The sequence below is a fragment of the Peromyscus eremicus genome, chromosome X (genome assembly GCF_949786415.1).
Source record: "Peromyscus eremicus chromosome X, PerEre_H2_v1, whole genome shotgun sequence".
NCBI classification, from domain to species: Eukaryota; Metazoa; Chordata; class Mammalia; order Rodentia; family Cricetidae; genus Peromyscus; species Peromyscus eremicus.
The window spans coordinates 115,944,278-115,967,635 of NC_081439.1; the positions used below are offsets into that span (position 1 = coordinate 115,944,278).

Genomic DNA, 23,358 nt, shown 5'->3' on the forward strand with positions numbered 1-23,358 from the left:
TTCACAGAGAAACCCTGTCTCGAAAAAGAAAGAAAGAAAAAAAAAAAACTAAAAAAAGTGTATTTTCTTTTTACATTTTAATTACATGTGTTTATTTGTTTGGGTGGGGACATGTGCCATAGTAAGGCCAACTTATGGGGGTCTGAGGAGAACTTGTAGGGCAAGTTAGTTCTCTTCTTCCATCAAATTCCGGTCCTAGGCTTGACAGCAAACACCTTTACTCACTCACCGAGCCATTTCCCTAGGCATAGTTTGAGTCTTAGAAAATTCCCCCGAAGTGAGACTTCTTGAGGTTGAAATCACGAAGAAGGCCTACCCTCCCCAACCTCGCGCCACCTTGTTGCCACGCCCCCTCTGCCCCGCTGACTGAGGCAGAGCTTGACACATGGCTAAAATGGAGGGAAAGTTGGGCCTGTCTCTGGGCAAAGTGCGAGGAATGTGTGATACACACGCATGCGCACTGTGCCTGCTCACCAACTGCCGCTGCCAGGTGTCCTAGCAACAGAGTCTTGAGCCGCAGGCTAGCGAGAACCTGTAACAGTTCTTCTGGAAAGTTCTCACCCCGCTCACTCGTCGCTCCAGTTCCTGGTGACAGTTGTCGCTACATTCGGCTAGTAGTTCTCATCTGTCTGGCTGCCTGGCCCTGAGGCAGCAGTTAAGATGGGAACCAAGCTCTGCCTTGCCCTCCCAGGGCTGAGGTGGCTGTTGCGGCTCTGGCTCCTGTTCACCACCTGTGAGGCTTTCTACTTTCCAGGACTGGTTCCCATCACCTACTGTGAGAAGGGCCATCCTAACTCCCGCTGTCAGGTGAGGAGCTGGGGAAGGAAAGGCCCTAAGGGCATGGGCACGGGCGATCCCATCTCAGGCCCACACTCTGGGCATGGCGCCATACTTCCTCCTGGTTTCTGGCCTCGCAGCGTCTCCAGCTGCCTCTAGCCCCTCCTTAGCCCTCCCTTGGCGGTGCCCAGCCCTGCCAGTGCGTTGGGGCTCCGCCGAAGGCCTTCTCTCAGGCTCCTTGGCTCACTCTGGCTCCGTTCTCTGCCTCCTGCCCAGCCACCGACTCCACTCTCCCCTTCCGAGGTGTCCTCTTTCCCCCACCGCCTCCCCTCCCTCTTCCACCTCCCGCCCCAAGCCCGCCCTCTTCTCTCAGCTTCTCCTCCTTCTTCCCCTCCCACTCACCCCTCCCCTCCAGATCCAGCCAGGCTCCCGCACTCTTTCTGGCACCCTCACTTCTGGACTCTCACACTTTTCCTGTTCTGATCCTTGCTTGCTCCCTTTGACCTCCCAGGCCCTTCAAGATCTATAACACTCATTCGTTGTCCACTTCTACAGGCCGGTGATACTGAATTTGCCACGCGGGACATTTAGTTAACTTTCAGGAAATGGAACAGTGCTCGCTGTGCCCAAGTTGTTCTTTTCCTCCCCTCTCCTCCTTCCTGCCTCCAGCGCTTTTTCAGTCAGGGTCTGAGCTTGTAGTCCATTCAGGCTTGCCTTGAACTTGGCATCTTTCCAAGTTTGGACTTCACAGATGTGTGCCTCTGTGTTCAACTTTTTACTTATTTATTTTTTTTTTTTTTAATTTTGGAGACTCGGTCTCCTGTAGTTTAGGCTGCCATTTCTGTGGTGATGCGAGTGTTATCTTGATTTATGGTGGGTTTTTTGTTTGTTTGTTTCTTTTTGGTAAGGTCTCACAGCAGCAGACTGGCCTTGAGGTCTTAAATTGGGCATTTCAGCGAGCGCTTGCTGGGAAGACAGGCAGAAAGACATGCTCTGTGATGAGATCTGGTTTTGCTGAGTAACCCAGGATGATTCCTAACAACAGCATACCATGCTAGTGTTTTAAACCTGCAGAATGTTGGGATTGTATGTCTTCTTTGTATATATATATTTTGGTTTTTCGAGACAGGGTTTCTCTGTGTAGCTTTGCGCCTCTCCTGGAACTCACTTGGTAGCCCAGGCTGGCCTCGAACTCACAGAGATCCGCCTGGCTCTGCCTCCCGAGTGCTGGGATTAAAGGCGTGCACCACCACCGCCCGGCTTGTTTGTTTATATTTTAAGAGAAAGTCTCCTTTGGTTAACAGACTCAAAATCCATTTGCCTCTGCCACTCATATGCTGGGATTACAGGGTGTGCCGCAACACCGGACTCGTGTATCTTTTTATTCTATCATCATCATCATCATCATCATCATCATCATTCATTTTGGTTTTTCAACACAGGGTTTCTCTATGTAGCCCTGGCTATCCTGGAACTCACTCTGTAGACCAGGCTGGACTCAAATTCATAGAGATCTTTGCCTCCTAAATTCCGCCCAACTCCTTTTATTTTCTAAATAGTTGTAATTAGCTTCGTGCACCTGTCTTATTTACACGACAGAACTTGAAGGTTATTTATTCTGTGGTATAGCCCTCTAGCCTCCCGCTCCCGCACTTTATCTTCCTTCTAGATTTTTTTTACCTCTCCCTCTCTCCCCTCCCCCTTCTTTCATTCTTTCCCTTTTCTCCTCATTTTTTTTTTGCCTTTCCCTTCTCACTTTCGTTCTATTTTTCATTTTCGATGCCCCCCCCCGTGTCTTTTTTTCTTGCACTCACCTTTCCTTTTTTGTGCGTTTCTTTGTTACTGTTTCTGCTCTTTTGTCCTTCTTCCCTGGTCCTCTTGGGGTTCCACTCCCTCTTTTTCTTTCCTTTCTGTTTCCCACAGGCTCTTCCCTCTCTTTTCCTGTCTGTCATCATTCTCATTTTCTCCTTTGTCCTCCTCTCGTCGGTCTTCTGTTCTGTTTCGTGTGTCTTTTCCTTCTTTTTCACCTTCTCTTCTACTGTTTCTGTTCCTCGTTCAATACTTTCCTTTTTCCTTTCCCCCTTTCATTCTGTTTTTTTTTTCTGTTCATTCCCCCTTCACCTCCTTTTCTTTTTTCTCTGTCTTGCTCTCTTGCTTCTGTTTCAGTCTTTCCTTTTCATTTCTTCATTATTATTATTATTATTATTATTATTATTATTATTATTGGTTTTTCGAGACAGGGTTTCTCTGTGTAGCTTTGCGCCTTTCCTGGAACTCACTTGGTAGCCCAGGCTGGCCTCGAACTCACAGAGATCCACCTGGCTCTGCCTCCCGAGTGCTGGGATTAAAGGCGTGCGCAACCACCGCCTGGCGTTCATTATTATTTTTTAACCTTAGCCAATGTCTTTTGTTTTTCTGTCTTTGTGTTTCTTTGTTTGTCTTTCTTACCCTTCTTTTTTTTTTCTTCCTTGAAACTTTCATTATGTTGTATTTGTCTGAGACAGGGTCTCATGCGTTCCAGGCTAACTTCCAGCTTGCAGTGGAGCCAAGGATGACCTTGGACTCTCTCCTCCAGTGTCTACCTCCCAAGTGATGAGAGTGCAGGCATACTCCTGGCCTCTTCTGCCTTCCTCTCACTTTCCTTTTTTCTCTTTCCTGTCTGTATTCCTCTCCCTTTTCCTGTTTTGTTTAGTCTTCCCTTATTTTCTCTCTCACTCTCTCATTGTATCTATTTCTCTGTCTTTTGGTTTCTGTATTTTCCTTTTTTCTCTGTTTCTTTTCCTTTCACATCCACCCATTCTTTCTTTTTTCTCCCATTACTTTGTCTTCTCTAATTCTCTTTTGTTTCCTACCTTCCCCTCCTACATTTCACATTTCCTTCCTTTCCCCTTTCACTCTCCTCTCCCTACCCTCTGCTGCCTTTTCCCCTCCCTCTTTCCTTCCTCTTTGCTTTCTTTTCCAGTTTTCTTTCACCTTCCCTTGTCTCACCCTTCCATCATCTGTTCTCTCTCATCCCCTTTCTGTCCTTGAACTCATTCTGTAGACCATCCTGGCCTCGAACTCAGAGATCCACCTGCCTCTGACTCCTGAGTGCTGGGATTAAAGGAGTGTGCCACCACGCCCCCTCTCTTCTGTCTTGCCCCTTTTTTCTTTTCTTTTCTTTTCTTTTCTTTTCTTTTCTTTTCTTTTCTTTTCTTTTCTTTTCTTTTCTTTTCTTTTCCTTTCCTTTCCTTTTCCTGTCTTGTTACATAGCTGAGCCTGGCCTGATACTTACTATGAAGACCAGGCTGGCCTAGAACTAACTCAGGGGTGATTTTCCTATTTGTTTCTTTCACCTCCTTTCCTTTTTTGTTTTTGCATTTCTCTATTGCTTTTCTTCCTCTGTCCTTTATTTTCTTCTTTTCCCCTTCTGTTATTTCTATTGCATTTTCTTTCTTCCATTACCGTTGCCTTTCATTTTTCCCCCTTTTCACCTGTTTCTCTACCACTTTTTTTTTTAATTTGAATTTCATTTTCTCTCTGGTTTTATTTTCAATAACTCCAGTTTTGGGGAATCCAACTCCCTCTTCTGTCCTCCTTAGGGCAGGTGCTGCACAGACATACCAGCAGGCAAAACACCCATATATGTAAAATAATAAAATTTAAAGTATTTTAAAAAGCTGGTCAAAGAATTTCAGTATGTGTTTTTGTGAGAAATGAATCAATTGCTTTTTATCCTATTCTGAAAGGGCTTTATATTTTTTTTTAAAAGATAAGCATGGTAGAAGCTGGGTTTGGTGGTTCACAACTGTAATCCCAGCACTTGGCAGGCAGAAGCAGGCAGATCTCTGTGAGTTCAAGGCCAGCCTGGTCTACAGAGTAAGCTCTAGGATAGCCAGGACTACACAGAGAAACCCTGTCTCAAACCCCTTCCCCACAAAAGAATGGTAGAGATACTAATTTTATTCATGCAGAGAACTCAGTTGTCTTAGTCGGGGCTCCTATTGCTGTGATAAAATACTATGGTTATGAACAACTTCAGGAGGAATTTATAACTGTGCAGTTGTAAACTGATGTTAGCAGCAATAGGTCAGATTACCTCTTAGTTGTTTTATTATGTGTTTTGGAAACACTACCTCATTATACTATTAATAATTCTTGTTCTTTCTTTAAGTCATCAATACAAGTGTATGCTGATAAATTTTACTCAGTGGAAACTATATTATCCTATGACTATGATAGGTAAGTATAGCATAAATGTTAAAAACACCTTCAGAGTTGTAGCTTGATTTTAAAACAGGAGAAAGTTTCATGTGGAAGTTTTTAGTGAATAGTGATGCTTTGTTTAGTAATGTTCTGTTTTTACATGATCAATTTCAGTATGACTTAATATTTGGAAAAAAGAAGTTATATTATAAAAAAAGAGTAAGATGTCATTTGGTGTTACTTTATTTCCACTAAAATCAAGTCTAATATTCATTATAAAGAAAGGCATAAATCTAGGGTTACATGAGTATTTAAAGTGAATAAAATACCGTGGCTTTTCTTTTAAATGTACAAATCTTTTGCCTTTTAAAATACATACAAAATTTCTATGTATTTTATTTTTTACTTAAATCATCTTATATTCATAATAATTGAAAGAAAATTCTAATTCTTTTCATCTGCTATTTTATAGAAATATATGAGGAGGAGTTTGTTCTTTAAATTTGCTTTTTTTTTTCCAAGACAGGGTTTCTGTGTGTAGTTTTGGTGCCTGTCCTGGATCTTGCTCAGTAGACCAGGCTGGCCTTAAACTCACAGAGATCTGCCTGGCTCTGCCTCCAGAGTGCTGGGATTAAAGGTGTGTGCCACCACCACCTGGCTAAATTTGCTTTTGATCAGAACTAATATTTATGGTTTCTGAATATATTGAGTTAGAATTAATATGGACTTGAAATTGTTGTTTTTCTTATTTTTGTGTAATTTGAAATTTAACCCACAAAATATTGTGAGTTTTTTTTAAATTATCATTTCCCATGTTAAGAAAAGTCTAGAGCTGTAAAAAGAGCCTTTAAATAATTCGTTTAGCAATTACATACTCTAATGAGAAATGTATAGTGAGGTACATAGTTCATAAATCCTAGGTCACAGTTTTATTTGCAGTTGAATGAAAATGAAGAAATAAAAAGGAAAAGGAACATGAATGTGACTGCTCCTAGGCATGGTAGAGGTAGATATGTGGGAGAACATAGGTAGAGGCAGAGACAAGGACATCTGGGAGAGTCCAGAGTGGACAGACCAGACTGAGCTGTTGCACGTGGGGAGAGGGGAAGGGGAGAGGGGGGCAAGGGGAACCAGGCACAGCAGTCAGGAGGCCCAAAGGTACAAAGACAGTGGGCAACCAGTGGTTGAATTCTATAGGGAAGTATGGGCTGGAGAGTTCAGTAGGGGATGGGCATGCCAGCCAGGAGGGCCCTGTAACAGGTAGGGACTGAGGGATGCTGGGGGAACCTGGCAGCCAGAGTCTGCTTTGGTATGTTATATAAGCACCTCAGCCATTTGTCCCAGATTGGAAATCTAACAGCAGTTTTGTTAACAATAGAGGCTATATGAGTTATAAAGACTGATTTCTTGCTGAGTTTTAAAAATCTTACTGGACCTTCCTCTTTCTTAGCTTTGACTTCTGCCAAGATTCTTTGAAGAAAACACCCTCTGAGACTCTTGGAAAAATCCTATCTGGAGAACAAATAGTATCATCCCCTTACAAGGTTATTCTGCTGATCTTATTAGTATATCTTATTTTTGAAAGAACTTTCTCAAAACTATTTAAAATCGAATCTTTGTTTTTAAAGGGAGAGAAAGAAAAAGAGAACCTCATGTTGACAGAGAAATTTGTTAAAATATCTGCAGTAGCTGGGTGCATCCATATAAAGGAGAGACAGAGACAGACAGAGATGTAGAGATAGAGACAGAGATAGGGAGAAAGTGTGTGAGAGGATGTTATTGGGAGTGAAGTCTGGGCGTCACATACACTAATCAGGTGCTTTACCATGGAACTTTGGTCCCAGCCTTTTTTTTTTTTTTTTTTTTTTTGAGACAAGTTCTATTGTGAGGCTCAAGCTAGCCTTGGAACATTATATGTAGCCCAGGTTGTCTTATAACTTGGGAGACTCCTCTTGAGAGCTGAGGTTATAGATGTGGCCACCAGATCCAACCTTTTCCTTGCTTTTCTTTTTCTCCTAAAGAGAGTGTCAACAACCTATAGCCCAGATTGTTCTGAAATCCACGGCAATCCTACCTAGCATCATGAGTTCTGCTATTGCAAGTGTGAGCCATACTTCCTAGCTCACATAAGGTTTAATTTTGAGGTGTTTGTTTCGTTTTGTTTTTACTTTATAAAGAAAAGCTGTGACTGTATTATACTGTTCATATTTGGGGTAGGATGATATAAGGAGATGAAACTGGATACCCAATATACATTTATTTTACCTTCAATATTTTAATGAACAAGAGACTAAGATTATCTCAAAACATCAACAACAATTAAAAGTAAAACAAAACAACAAAAAATCATAAAAACTAGGGAGAAGAGATAGCTTAGTTCTTAAAATGCTTGCCTCCAAGGTTAACAACTTGAGTTCAGTTCCTGGGATGCACATGATGGAAGGAAAGAACTACAAGTTGTCCTCTGATCTGCCACACATGAACTGTGACATGTGTGTGCACACACATAACAAACAACTGTAATGAAAAAGAAAAGAGGCCTGCTTAGTCTCACAGTTCTGGAGGTGTAAGGCTCAAATAACATTACACTAGCTCTGAAAATGGCCCTTCGGCTTGCATCACAAAATGGTAGGCATGGGTGTATATTTTCCCTTTTTAAGGTCACTGGGATTCAACTATGAAGACCTTACTCTAATAGCTTAATCTAGTCTCTTTCCAAGTGGCTCCAATGAAAACATTGTAGTTAGAGTTAAGTGACTTTTTAAAATCACTAACATATGACTTCAGGAGTTAAAGTTAATAATAACAAGAATGATAAAAAGAATGATGCTATATTAGTTTGTGGGAACAAATTATAATTAAACCTTACAATATAGTATGGGAAGACAAGTTCTTCCCTTTAGTTCTAAAAGGATGTTGTGTATGACTAGAGTAATAACAGTTCAAAACTGAAACCGAGAGGAGAATGATGATATATTTATGTCTTTGAAGGAAAAAATGTACCTGTAAGTTAAATTACTTACTTGGTGACATTTGACTTACAAATTTACCAAATTTCTTAATATTTTCACTTTTTGTAGTTTTCTTTTAACAAAGAAGAAACATGTAGAAAAGTTTGTGTAAAATCTTATGCTCCAGAAAATGAAGATCAAATGAACAAGCTGGCTTTTTTGAAGGGAGGAATAAGACAGAATTACTATCATCACTGGTAGGCTTGTTATCTTCTTTTTTACTCTTTCTGAAAGTAATTTTAGTAGACATATAAATTATATTCTATTTTTGTGATTTGAGTTTGATTAAAATTGAACTTAAATATGTATAAGATAACATTTTTGTTGCTTGATATGAAATGCTTGTTAAACCTCTTATTTAAAAACTATTCTTGTCTAGGGTTATCGGTAACACAAGAGTAATATGGTGTTATGACATGGAAGATGGAGAACACTATTGTGAATCAGGATTTCCAATAGGATGTTTTAATATCCCAAGTGACCAATTGAAAGGCCCTTGCCTGATTAATGTAAGTATTGCCAACTTACAATGAGAGTACAAGAATGTTGCTTCATTTATGTTTTACTTTATATTTTACTCATTTAGAAAACATTAATGGGACACCATCTAGGCTGTGTGCTATGTGTTTGGGGATACAAGAACAAATGTACTTTGTTTCTGTTCTATATTCTGTCTCTGTCTTTTTAAATTTATAGTCTTAAGTAGAAGAAATATGCTTGTAAAGAAATCAATGCAACAATATGTTATATATAAGGAATTGGGGCCAGTGGAGGCAGGAAAATGGAGGAGTAAACATTTGCAGTCAAGAAATTATTGTGATCAAAAATTTGGAAGTGTGAAATAGCATACTGGGAGACTCTGAGTAGATGAGCATGAGTCTGTCGCATAAGGTTAAGATTTACAGCTATAGGAATAAATAAAAAGGAGTTAAACAGAAGCCAGCCATATGCTAAGGAAACTATGATTGCATACCAGTGACTGTGCCATCAATGTTGTTGGTTATGTCATACTCAGTGATTAATTCTCACAACAGTTATGCTGCTAGAGCATAGAACTGCAGTTTTATAGATGAGAAAGCTGAATCTCAGGAAGACATGTGACTTGACTAGGATCATAACAGTTGGAAAGTAGCAGAGGTCATACCTTAACAAAGACCTTTTATCTTTTTTATTATTTTTAACATGACAAAACAAAATAAAAAATAAAACAAAAACCATCATATTGAGGCTGGACAAGGCAACCCAACAGAAGGAAAGGAGTCCCAAGAGCAGGCACAAGAATCAGAGACACACTCATTCACATACTCAGGAGTCCCATAAAAATACTAAGCTGAAAGCTATAATACATATGCAGAGGACCTGGTGCAGACCCATTGTAGGCCACCCTTACATTCTTTCCACCTCTTCTTCCATGGGATTCCCTGAGCTCTGGGGGAAGCAGGGAGGGATTTGATGGAGTCATCCTATTTAAAGCTGTGTGTTCCAAGGACTCTCTCTCTCTCTGAGTAATGACTGCCTTTGGGCCTCTGTGTTTGTTCTCATGTGCCACAGAAGGAAGCTTCTTTAATGATGACTAAGCAAGGCACTAATCTATGAGTATAACAGAATATCATTAGGAATCATTTTATTGATACTTTTTTTAGACCAGTAGCATTTGGCTTTACTCTAGGTCTCTGGGCTATCTAGTCTATGGTTCTTGGTCACCCAAGTAGTGTTGGGTATGGGCTCCATCTTGTGGAGTGGGCCCTTAAGTCAAATCAAGTATTGGTTGACTACTTCCCTAAGTTCTGTGTCACCATTGCCCTCACATATCTTGCAGGCAGGAAAGATTGTAGGCCAACGGTTTTGTGGCTGGCTTGGTGTTTATATTTATCTTTTGGTAGCCTGCAGTGTGCAGCTGGAGAGCTTCTCTCCAGGTCCCACCAAGCCCCTGCAGTCCCATAACCCAAGTATAAAATAATCACTCAGACACTTATATTACTTATAAACTGTATGGCCATGGCAGGCTTCTTGTTATCTACTTCTTCTATCTTAAATTAACCCATTTCTATTAATCTATATGTTGCCACGTGGCTCGTGGCTTACCGGTACCTTACATCTTGCTTATCATGGCAGCAGCTGGCAGGTCTCTCCCTTTGCCTTCCTGTTCCCTCAATTCTCCTCTCTGTTAGTCCCGCCTATACTTCCTGTCTGGCTACTGGCCAATCAGTGTTTTATTTATACAGAACGATATCCACAGCAGCAGTGTACTGAGGTCCCATGCTTTTGAACTGTGTCTTATGGCTCTCAAACTAGTTTTCTTTTCTTTTAAATGAGAGAGAATCTCATATAGCCCTAGTTGGTCGTCTTGCTTCTACCTCTTAAGTACTGGGATTACAGGTGCGCACCACCATATGTGGCAGCTTTTAATATATTTTGTGTCGAAACTTTCAACAATGGTTAGCGATAAAGGGGAAGGGCGAGGAAGAGTATAGACTAACACCTCAGTTTCTGGCTTGGTTGTCTAGCTGCTAGTACTCTTGTTTCTTTTTGGTATGAAGGGTAGTTTATAGAAAATCTCAGTCATTCATGTACTACTATGGTGACTTTTGCCATATCTGATAACACTTGTATTATTTACCTAGTTTTTACTTTTTTGTTTTGTTTTGTGAGACAGGTTGAACTGGAATTCACTATGTAGCCCAGGCTAGTCTTGAACTCATGGGCAGTCTCCTGTCTCAGCTTCTTGAGTGCTAGAATTGCAGGTATGTGCTCCATGTCTGACTTTTGTCTGCTTTTTGAAAATTCACTTTTAAATTCAGATTTATTTAGAAAGGAATTACAATATCTTGTGATTTCCTGGTTTAATGTACTCCCCCAATACACACACACACACACACACACACACACACACACACACACACACACAGAGTGGGTGATTGACTTTCCTTTTTTTGTTTTCCTTTTTTCTTGAGACAGGGTCTCATGTTACTCTCTGGGTTATCACAAACTCAGTGTGACTCTCTATGGTGACAGTGAACTCTTGATGCTCCTGCTTCTACCTCCTAAGTGCTAGGATTATAGGTTTGCCTTACCACCCCCAGATTTTAAGTTATTTTATGTGCGTGTGTTTCCCTTTCTATTTTAAGTTTTAATGCAATATATGTATGTAAATATGACTTACATAATCAGAAATACTTTAAGATATTTAACTTTTTAATGATCTTTGTTTTTAAAATTTTATTTTTTAATTAAAACATTTTTTAAATATTTATTTTATTGGTATTTTACTTGCATATATGCCTGTGTGACAGTGTCCGATCCCTTGGAACTGGAGTTACAGACAGTTGTAAATTGCCATGTGGGTACTGGGAATTACACCTGGGTCCTCTGGAAGATCAGCCAGTGCTCTTAATTACTGAGCCATCTCTCCAGCCCCTAAGTAAAACATATTTAAATACAATGTATTTTGATTATTTTCCCCTCTCAAAACTCATTCCAAAACCTTCTCATTTCCCTTGCCCATCCTACTTTATGTTCTCCCCCACCAAATGTTGTTTTTTTTTTGAAAGGATGCTTAAATTTAAGGGTAAGGATTATGAGACAAAAAGAATTTGAGAACTATTGAGACACTTAAAACCAAAGTGGCAAAACAGTTGTTTGAGAGGGGATTTTCATGCTTTTAAATTTATTAAACACATTATATTGCCATGGAATCATTCTAACATGATTTGATTTTAATCACAACCTATGATACTTGATCAAAGCCAAACATAATTTAAGGAAGTACTCAAGTACTTCCTTAAGTTTAACAACTTAAAAATAAGATTCTTTTTCATTTTTAAGAGGTATTTTAAAAATAGCAGAGCAGAGTAGCAAGCTAGAAAGAGACATAGGTACTCATGGAAATATAGATTTATCATAAAAGCGATATTTCAGATCAACAAAGAAAATTTTATAAATGGTATTTGTACAAAAAAAGTCTTTGAAAAATTCTGTAGGGGGTCTCCATCAAAATCCTTGTACTCACTGGGCCTGTTGGCGAACACCTTTAATCCCAGCACTCAGGAGGCAGAGGCAGGCAGATCTCTGTGAGTTCGAGGCTGGCCTAGTCTACAAAGAGAGTTTCAGGATAGCCAGAGCTGTAACACAGGGAAACCCTGTCTAAAAAAAACAAAACCAAACAACCAACCAACCAACCAACCAAACAAACAAACAAACAGACAAACAAAAACAAAAAAAATCCTTGTACTCAAATGCAGTTCAAGTGAATGGAATCTGAATTTGTTTGTTGTTTGTTTGTTTGAGATAAGGTCTCATGTATCCCAGACTGTCCTTCAACTCACTGTGTAGTCAGCCATGACTTTGAACTTATCTTCCTGCCTCTCCCCAAAAGGTGGGATTACAGATGTGTGCCACCATATTAGCTTTATATAGTGCTTGGGGTCAAACAGGCACTTTGTGCATTCTAGGCAAATACTCTATAATTGAGCTGCATCCATAGCCCAAATACAATAATTTTTAAACCACCAGTCATGACCTGTTGTTTTCACAGAAACTACTATGGAATGTGCACACTCTCCACCCTGTCCACCATACACAAAATAGATAAAAATCAAATACAATTTTAAAAATCATAATGGTTTAATTATAGAAAACAAAGAATTTTAATGGTTCCTACTATCATTCTTCAGCATGTAAGTACCAAAATAGTATATCTTTGGATTATACTGTGTTAGAATGTTTGATTATAAAATTTACTGTTTGAGGGTATGGAGATGTCACTCAGTAGAGTACTTAACTAGCATGCACAAAGCACAGGGTTTGAATTTCCACACTGTACAAACTAGGAATTGTGGTATATACCTGTAATTCTAGCACCTGAGAGGTAGAAGTGGAAGGATCAAGAGTTCCTTTACTATATAGCAAGTAGGAACCCAGCCTCGGCTACATGAGATGCTCTATTGAAAAAAATATGTGGTTTGAGTTACTGACTTGAGTTTCAGAAAACAATCCTTTGCATGTCTATTTTATATACCTAATATACTCAAGGTCATGCAAACATTTCTTGGATGAAAAAATGGGTCAAATGGGTGGAGAAAGTAGGGCAAGGGAGATGGCTCAGCAGGTGAAAGCAGTTACTGTGTAAGCCTGATGATCTAAATTGCTACTCTGGAATCCATGGAAAAGTGGCTTGTCTGGCTTGTCTGTAACCCTTGCTTTTGTATATTAAGATGGTAGGCAGAGACAGGGAATGTCCCAGAGGCTCGTGAGCATCTAGCTCACAAGCTATACACATTACTATACACAGTGTAGCGATAAGAAACTCTTCTTCAAAACAAGGTAGAAAATGAAGGAAAATTAATAGGAGAAAGAGAGGAAGGAAGGAAGGAAACAAAGAAAAAAGAGAAAAGTTAAAAACGAAAACAACACAGGGTCAAAGGCTAGAACCAACTTCCACACACTGTGGCATGTGCATGTTCTCTTGCTTACTCACTCTCACACATATCATACACATCTGCAAAGATAAATGCATTTTTAAAAGAGTGACTAAAGTTTAATAAGCCCTGTCCTTATCATGTCTAGTGCCTGTAGTTCCAATACACTGGAAAATGAAGCAGGAGAATTGCTATGAGTTTGAGGCTAGCCTTGGCTACTGGCTTAATTAGGATTTCTATTGCTGTGATGAAACACACCATGTCCAAAAGCAAGTTGAGGAGGAAAAGGGGAGGAAAGGGAGGAAAGGGCTTTTTTGGCTTGCACTTCTTATCATTGTTCATCACTAAAGGAAGTCAGGGCAGGAACTCACACAGGGCAGGAAGCTGGAGTCGGAAGCTTATGCAGAGGCCGTGGAGGAGTGCTGCTAACTGGCTTGCTCACCCACTATTTTTTTTTTTTTTGTTTTTTCAAGACAGGGTTTCTCTGTGTAGCCCTGGCTGTCCTGGATCTCACTCTGTAGACCAGGCTGTCCTCAAACTCACAAGATTGGTCTGCCAATGCCTCTCGCGTGCTGGGATTAAAATTGTGCACCACTATTGCCTGGCTTCAGCCCTCTTTCTTTCTTTCTTTCTTTCTTTCTTTCTTTCTTTCTTTCTTTCTTTCTTTCTTTCTCTCTCTCTCTCTCTCTCTCTCTCTCTCTCTCTCTCTCTCTCTCTCTTTCTTTCTTTTTCTGGTTTTTTGAGACAGGGTTTCTCTGTGTAGCTTTACACCTTTCCTGGAACTCACTCTGTAGCCCAGGCTGGCCTCGAACTCACAAAGATCCACCTGGCTCTGCCTCCTGAGTGCTAGGATTAAAGGTGTGCACCACTACCGCCCAGCTTCAGCCCTCTTTCTTATAGTGTCTATCTGACCGACAGGTAGGGCAGAGGCAGGACCAGTCCAGCCAGTCTCTCCCTGGGGCTGAGTGGAATGATGAGTGTCAATGGCCCCCCCCGCCCCCCCCCCCCCCCAGTCCACTGGAGAGAAACACACTGGGCCAGGAGTCTTGTTGAAGCAGGAGTGAACTTACATAGATGGGAGTAATGGTGAGGATAGTGGGCCAATGAGATGATGCCATCTTAGCAGTTACTAGGCAGAGGCGATTCTAGGTCGGGTAGTGCTGAGTCACTTGTATGCGGAAGTCATGTCCCGGGACAGGTTGCCAAACTTGAGCTAGGCTCAGGAAGTTACACTGGGCCTCACGCCTGGGCCTTATGGGGCCCAACATTATAGAACCTAAGACTACCATTCACAATGTGCTGGGCCCTACCTCATCAGTCACTAATTAAGAAAATGCCCTATTGGTGGATCTTACAGAGGCATTTTCTCAATTGAGGTTCCCTCCTTTCAGATGACTCTGACTTGTGTCAAGTTGACATAAAACTAGCCAGGACAACCAAATAGGGAGTTTCAGGCTGGCCTGAGTAAAAGAATGAACAGCACAGCGCTGGTTGGTCCGTGGAAAAGTCATGGGCCATGGCTACCAGAGTTAGAAAGAGAAGAGCTTTATCAGAAAAAAGAGGGGATAGGAGGGAGAAGCCAGGTCTGGTGGAGGGAACAGAGAGAGGAAACACAGGAAGAGGAGAAGTGCAGAGAGAGAGAGCGTGGGGGTCCACGTGAGGCTTTTTAAGGCAGAGATTGCTTGATCTTGCGGTAATATGTAGTTTCCCGCTGATGATGTAAGGTGCCAGACAAGACCCCGAGCTGCACATGTACAGAATCCTAACACTGAGCTACAGAGTGAGATCAGTGAGATCTTGTCTTAAAAAACAATAAGCAGCCCTGCTGTGGGATGTTCTGTATGGCAAATATGTTAGTAAATAAAACACTGATTGGCCAGTGGCCAGGCAGGAAGTATAGGCGGGACAAGGAGAGAGGAGAATTCTGGGAAGTGGAAGGCTGAGGGAGGGAGACATTGCCAGCTGCCGCCATGACAAGCAGCATGTGAAGATGCTGGTAAGCCACGAGCCACGTGGCAAGGTATAGAATAATATAAGATATAAGATTAATTTTAAGATATAAGTTAATTTAAGATATAAGAATAGTTAGCAAGAAGCCTGCCACGGCCATACAGTTTGTAAGCAGTATAAGGCTCTGTGTGTTTACTTGGTTGGGTCTGAGCGGCTGTGGGACTGGCAGGTTAGAGAGATTTGTCCTGACTGTGGGCCAGGCAGGACCAGAAAAACTCTAGCTACACAGCCCTTTCCTAACCTACTAATATTATATCACAGCCTAATTTTAACTTGAACATATCTGTGGAGACCCACAAAGGTTTCCTAGTGAGATCTGAGCTTGCTTTACCCAGTAGAGCTGCATTAGAGGATTGCTTGACCATGTGCATGATTACTAAGTGATTGGAAAGGATCTGCACTTGGCTGTGCCAGGGGGAGGCCTTTTTCTCCACCCCTTGGCATTCCTATAAATAGCCCTTTAGAAGAGACAGGAGGGGCCAGTGGATAAGGATCCAGGCCCTCCCAAGGTTATTCTGTGTTTCTAGCTGTTTCTGTCCCCTTTATATTTCTATCTCAATCTCTTATCCCTCACTCCTCAAGGGTACCCTGGGGTAAAATGTGGGAGCCAGTCTCCCAGCTGGGCTCCCACAGAGATCCTGTGTCCAAATAAAGATCACATTCATGGGTATTGGGAGTTTGAACTTGAGCATATCTTTTTAGGAGGCATATATTTTTAGGTGACATATCCAATCCTGAATAAGTTATTGCAAAACTTCCTGTTAAAGTCCATGAAAAAATGTTTATTCACTATTTATTCCAATCTCCTCCCCCCTCTGTGTGTGTGTGTGTGTGTGTGTGTGTGTGTGTGCGCATGAATGAATGTATTGTGTAGAGGTCAGAGGCTGATATCAGATGGAGATGTCTTTCTCATTTGCTCTCCACGTAATGTTTGAGACAGGTTCTATCACTGCACCTGGAGCTTGCCAATTAGCTATACTAACTGGCCAGTAAATCCCAGACATCTTTTTTCTCTGCTTCCCCAGGATTGGAAAGATGTGTGCTGCTGAATTTAGCTTTATATGTGGGTGCTGGGAGTGGAACTCAGGTTCTCAGGCTTGTTTGGCACACACTTTACTGATTAAGCATCTCCCTGTCCCCTTTTGCAACAAGTTTTCATGTAGCTTGGTCTAACCCCGATATACTATGTAGCTGAGGTGGCTTTTAACTCACGATATTCCTGCCTTCTCCTCTTTTTCTTTTTTCCCTCTCACTCTTGTTGAAAATAGACTCCTTTCTTATACAATATATCCTGATTACAGTTTCTCTTCTCTCTACTCTTCCCAGTTTCTCCGTACATCCCCTCTCATCCAGATCCACTCCCTTTCTGTTTCTCGTTAGAAAAAAACAGACTTCGAAGAGATAACAACAAAACATAACAAAATGAAATATAATAATAAGATAAAACAGAAACTGTCACATGGAAGTTGGACAAGGCAAGCAAACAAAAGGCAATGAGCCCAAGAGAAGGCACAATAATTAGAGACCCACTCATTCACACACTCAAGAATCCCATGAAAACACTAAACCAGTAGCCATAATACATATTCGGAGGACCTGGTGCAGACCTGTGCAGGCCCTGTGCATGCTGCTTCAGTCTCTGTGAGTTCATATGAGCTTTGCTCGGTTGATTTAGATGGCCTTGTTTTCCTGGTGTCCTCCATACCCTCTGGTTCTTATACTCTCTTTTGCCTTCTCTTGTATGAGATTCCCTGAACTCTAAGGGGAGGGATTTGATGGAGACATCAAATGTAGAGTTGAGTATTCCACAGTGTTCTCTCTGTCTCTGTCTCTGTCTCTGTCTCCCTCCCTCCCTTTCATTCTCCTCTCTCTGTCTCTTTCTGTCTCTGTCTCAGTCTCTGTCTCTGTCTCCCTCCCTCCCTTTCCTCTTCCTCTCTCTGTCTCTCTCTCTGTGTCTCTGTCTTTCTCTGTCTCTCTGTCTGTCTGTCTCTCTCTGTCTCTCTCTGTGTAATGTCTGGCTGTGGGTCTCTTTATTTGTTTCCATCTGCTGCAGGAGGAAGCTTCTCTGATGATGAAGGCCAGACTCATGATGTACTTAAACTATGTTGATGACTTATATTTTTTTAGAAAGCTCTCATTCTAGCCCAGACCAGTCTGGACCTGGAGTCAGTTCTCTTGCTTTAGTCTCTCATGTGTTGGGTTTTACAGTCATGAATTACTATGCCTGGATCTATTGATATTTCACTAGTTAATTTTCATTATTCCATATTCTTGTGTTGTTAAAACCTAAAAATGACATACTTTTATGACTATCACAGTTTCACAATATTATTTCTTTAACAACTACTTATTACTTGCAGAGTTGACTAATACTTTATTAGGCCAAATAGTCATGGTTGCAGTTTTAAACTTATAGAAACATATTTACTCTTCATATGCTCAAATTGATAGCACAGTTTTTCTTTAGAAGAAATTCAGATTTTTTTATTTTGCCTGTTTTTATGTATGTGCACTATGTGCATGTCTAGTGCCTGCAAAGATGAGAAAAGGGCATCAGGTCCCTTGGAACTGGAGTTACAGCAGGCTGTAAAGCACCATGGGGATGCTGGGGAGTAAATCCAGGTCCTCTGCAAGACCAACTGCTGAGTTATCTCTCCAGCCCCATGGTACATTTTTTTTAATAAAGTGTTGTAGACACCTTTTTACTCCATTATCAGATTTTGTATTTTTTAGTTTCTAGGAAAAGTTCAAAATTTAAAATTTCTTTTATCTTTTACAGCCTGAATTCAACAAAAATAATAGTTTGTACCTCTTTAACCATTTTGACATTACTATTACATATCACATGGAAAATGACACAACCAAGAATGTTGCAAAATTGATTAGTTCCAGAGTTGATCCCAAAAGGTAATTGTGGAGCTTCTTTTTAATTGGTTCTAATGATTTAAAAATGGACTTAAACTGCAGAGATTCTCAACTTGACGTTTTTTACTTTTAGGATAGCTATGTATACATTACATGATGTATTTTGAAAGCTTAATCATTCTTTTCCTCTGTGTCCACATGCTAAGAATCTGAGCATCACACAATGTTAGGAAGAATGAAAAAGAAGCATAGATTTATTGGGAGTGTTCTAGCTGCTGTTTTCTTATAAAGGGGTTAATATAAATATATTTTGATTTGTTTTTCTTGAGAGGACAGCTTTATTTCCAGGAGATTCTATTAGAAAAGTATCAGGTGAGTGGAAGAAGCTGTTAATGATTAGAGCTCTCTCAACAGCTGAATAAGAAGCCTCAAGAATTATTGAGTGCTCTATCCCTGGACATATATAGGAAGAGCCTGGAGAACCAGTTTTAAAGAGATTGAACAATTAGAGATCTACCATTGTACCTTGAGCCCTAATAAATGCCCAAAGAATTGTTTGTTCATCTCCGTTTGGTATACCCAGAAGTTAGGTGGGTGAATCATACAGGAACCTCTATTCACTTTCCATAATGGCTATACTAATTCAACTGCCATTAGTAGTATATATTAGCAATAACTTTCAATGCCAAGCTTGATGCTTTATAGATAGTAGACTCTCATATATCTGGGGATTTACAAATATGATTTCTTCTTCATGTACTTAATATTCTACCCCTACAGTTAAAGTTACAAGATATTGTATTGAAGAGGGGTGAGGCAAAAGAAGAATAAAGCCATTCTCTGGTAGAATTTATTTTCTTTCTGTTTAGGTGAAATGAGTGTTCTGAAGTAGTTTTAGGTAGTATTTAGAGCCTCATTTGTTGGGAACATTTAGAGCAAAAGTGTTTTAAATTATGAAGAACTCTAGGTGAGTATCGTTTTCATTTGTGTAATCCCAACATTCCAAGTCAAGAGGCAGAAGCAGGAGGATAGTGAGTTTAAAAAGAGTTCTAAATAAAGAACATAATGGAAAGCTCCCCCCTTTTCTCTTTTATTAGCTATAAACATTTGGATGAAAATCACCTAACTTGCAATGAACCGCCTTTGGAAATCCCTGAAGATGATATGGAGAATTTAAATGTGGTCTACACATATTCTGTAAAATTTGAGGCAAGTATTCTGTGCTCTCACCTTATTTTTTAATAGATCAGGCACATAAATATCATGTATTTATAATCAAGCTGACACTTTCATCATTTTAAAGTTGTTGGGATGAGATTAGAACATGCATAAGGCCACGGTTCCTTTAATCAGTCAATCTGTCTGTCTCAGTCCCCTTTCCCTTCTCCTCCCCTTCTACTCCTCTTCTCCCTTTTCTCCTTTCTCCCTTCCCCCTCCAGTGTCTGCTGTGTCCCATCTGCCCTTGAACTCCTGATCCTCTTGCCTTTACCTCTTAAGTGCTGTGATTACAGCTGTGCACCACCATGTCTTGTTTACATCTCATGTCATTTAATTCTTCTTTTCAGAATATGTAAAGGAGCAGATAATTTTATAGGGTTGGTGTTTATATATATATATATATATATATATATATATATATATATATATATATATATAAAGCTATATATATATATATATATATATAAAGCTTCCTAGTGAATATTCTGTCTGATGCTCCTATTATCTCAACTTTTTTGTAAACCACTTGTTTTTCTATTGTTTTATTTATTTTTTCTTGATATTTTTGGGGTACAGAAATATAGTTTTTAATCCCTATATGAAGTTTTTTCAAACCTAGTGTGCGTTTAATACTTCAGGCTCACTTCTCTTAGCATGAGCCAAGCTTCAAGTGCCACATGTGACTAGTGGCTGTTCCCTTGGCTAAGGTATGGACCTCCACATGTGACTAGTGGCTGTTCCCTTGGTGAAGGTATGGACCTCCACATGTGACTAGTGGCTGTTCCCTTGGTGAAGGTATGGACCTCCACATGTGCAGTTCCTGTCTCTTTGGCATCAATGTATGTTTTCCTGCGTCTCCTAGTGTAGGAAATTTGATCACACCCTGTGACATGGATTTATTCTAGACCCTGTAACTGGGTGAACTACAGTATATCATCCTGCTTTGGACCATGGAAATCTTACATGTGCCTCTGGTGTACAGACATTCAGGAGATGGGATGGGGGCACAGGATAATCTTGACATGAGGAAGGCACAGGGAAATAAATGGAAAACCAAATTTTGTACATATAATGACTCACTTGATGAAGGTCAGTGCCATGTAACAGCTACATGCTCCTAACCACCTGAGTTACAAACTCTGTTTACATAGGACTGTTTCCCCTGCCACCTTAAGGCAGCCAGCAAACTGCTGTCTAGACTCCAGAGTATGGACTCTTGAGTGGGTGAGATTATGAGCTTGAGCCCCTGATCAGGCACGTGTTGACCATAGAGAAGTTCAGATATGGTATGATAATCTTTAGTTTTTCAAGTTTTCTTTGCCCGTGTTTTGGAGATGGGTGCAAGGAGTGTTGAGATAGAATTTCACTTTGAAAGATGGCTGGCCTGGAACTCACTCTGTAGCTGTTTGGCCTCAGACTTGTGATTCTTGCTCTACTATCCTAAGTGTTGAAGTTATCATGCCTAGATCTTATTTTGCCTTTTATTTAAGAATCTTTGTGAATGTACTGTCATGTCTTCAGAGAATGATACATGTTCTCAAATAATACAAAACTAGTTTATAATGCATTCATTCAAAAGGAAAGATAGAATCAATTATATTACCATTTGAGTGAACACTTCTTTATTTTTATGACAAATATTTGAATTCTGATTATGAAGTCATTGCCTTCATTTCTTACTATTATGAATTATGGATATTGAGTGTTCATTGTGAGTTATTGAATGCTGGTCTAAAATGCACATATTCATAATTCTTTTATTTTATATACTGTTTTATAACATCGAAAATGCTGGGGCAGGACAATCATGAGTCAGAGGATAGCCTGAGCTACATATAGTGAGACCCTAAATAAAAACAAAAGCAAATACTATACTTCATGTACGCTCATTTTAACCACTGGGTCCATTTAGTGAGGGGAAGTAAATGAAGTTTGGAGGGAGAGGTGCTAGGGAATATGGCAAGAGTTAGATGGGAGATAGTAAGGGATGAATTCGTTCAAAATATGTAGTATGCATGTATTACCTTCCCAAACAATTAAAAACCCAACCTAATAAAAATAACCCTTTCTGTTTTCTGTAGCTGGTCAAGTGCACACACCAGGAACCCGCCAGTAGCTCAAACCCGCGTTTTGTGGCGCCTAGCTGCCCATATGAGACATGAAGCAGGAACCTGGTTTTGGCTCTGTTTAGAATTGGTTATTAAATATTGTTAGGTGTAAGGTGGAAACTCAAGCCGTTGGGCACCATTTGTAGCTGGAGAACTTTTCTCCAGCTCCCGCCACCAAGTCCTGCCAGTCCCAGAGCCCACTTATAAAATAAACACACAAACTCTTACATTATTTAAACTGCTTGGCCATTAGCTCAGGCCTGTCATTGTCTAGCTCTTACTCTTATATTTAGCCCATTTCTATTAATCTTTACTTTGCCACGTGGCTCATGGCTTACCGGTACTTTACATCTTCCTTGTCCTGGCGGTGGCTCCAGGCTGTTTCCCCCTTCCCTTCCTGTTCCCTCAATTCTCTTTTCTGTTAGTCCCGCCTATACTTCCTGTCTGGCTATTGGCCAATCAGAGTTTATTTACATATAGTGATATCCACAGCAGTTTTCTTTTTAAAAAAATTTTATTGAAAGTAGATTCTTCTCTTATCTAATACATCCTAGCCAGAGTTTCCCCTGCTTTCACTCCCTCCAGCCCTTCCTCCCAGATCCACTTCCCCTTTATTTCCTCTTCAGAATGGAGCAGGCCTCCAAGTGACAACAGCCAAACAGGTCAAAGCAAGATACAATAAGACAAGGCAAAAGCCTCATACTGAGGCTGGACAAGGCATCCCAATAGGAGGAAAAGAGTCCCAAGAGCAGGCAGAAGAGTCAGAGATATACCCACTCTCACTGTTAGGAGTCCCAGAAAAACACCAAGCTAACAGCCATAATATATGCACAGAGGTCCTGGTGCAGACCCATGCAGGCCTCAAGCTTGTCATTTCTGTCTCTGTGAGCCAATTGAGCCCTACTGTTTTCATGCTATCAAACAAAGATGTTTTTGTTTCATTATAATGATAAAAGGTTTTGATGTGAATTCTAGTTTAAGCTTTACTTGTGAGCTAGCCTGAGAACCTTTCTACAGATTTATGCACTGCATGTTTTGTTTGTTTTTGCAGTGTGGAGTATGGAACTCAGGGCTTTACATGTGTAAGGCATATTTTGTAACACTGAGCTGTACTTTTAGCCTTATGACTTTGACTTTTTTTTTTGCTTTTTGTTGTTTCTCTGTAGCTTTGGAGCCTGTCCTGGAACTCTCTCCATAGACAGGCTGGCCTTGAACTCACAGAGATCCTCCTGCCTCTGCCTCTTGAATGCTAGGATTAAAGGCATGCACCATCACCACCTGGCCATGACTTTATTTTATTGGAAAGTGCAGTTCTGATTTTCAGACAGCATGAGCCAATAGCTGATTACAAATCAGAAGTTTTGGGGTCTGGCTTGCACAATTAATATTGTGACTCTGAGTACATTCATTCTCTCCTTTCCCTGGGATACCAGTTTCCTTCTAATAAAATGAGGGAGCTAAACTAGATCAGGGACTTTCAACTCTATCGGATTGATGTCCCTTTAATAATAAATGTTTTATAACTCTCCCTTTACTATTCTATCATATTACTAATAGTTAATAGGGAACAAAACCTGTCTATGCATGTAATTTTAACAAATACCAGTGTAACATCCTAATGATAACATAAAGGGAAAATAGTAGTAACTTTTAATAAAATAATATACCCTTTATGTATTTTATCCATTTTATATGTTTGTGTCTATGGGTATAGTCATTGTAAGTGTTATCATGGGCAGACAAAAATATTGCAAATGGTTGGCCCAA

The 23,358-nt window shown here is 40.3% G+C and overlaps 1 protein-coding gene across 1 annotated transcript in view; it reads left to right on the forward strand.

Annotated features, from left to right (window-relative positions):
* Positions 1-480: 480 nt before the first annotated feature.
* LOC131899607 (transmembrane 9 superfamily member 2-like) overlaps positions 481-23,358 on the forward strand; it is a 77,855-nt gene continuing 54,977 nt past the window's right edge. The window contains exons 1-7 of the mRNA XM_059251110.1: positions 481-807; positions 4,931-4,998; positions 6,413-6,506; positions 8,043-8,170; positions 8,353-8,482; positions 18,180-18,307; positions 19,363-19,474. Coding sequence (XP_059107093.1) covers positions 661-807; positions 4,931-4,998; positions 6,413-6,506; positions 8,043-8,170; positions 8,353-8,482; positions 18,180-18,307; positions 19,363-19,474 — 807 coding nt within the window. The 5' untranslated portion in view covers positions 481-660. The remainder of the gene's footprint in view (positions 808-4,930; positions 4,999-6,412; positions 6,507-8,042; positions 8,171-8,352; positions 8,483-18,179; positions 18,308-19,362; positions 19,475-23,358) is intronic.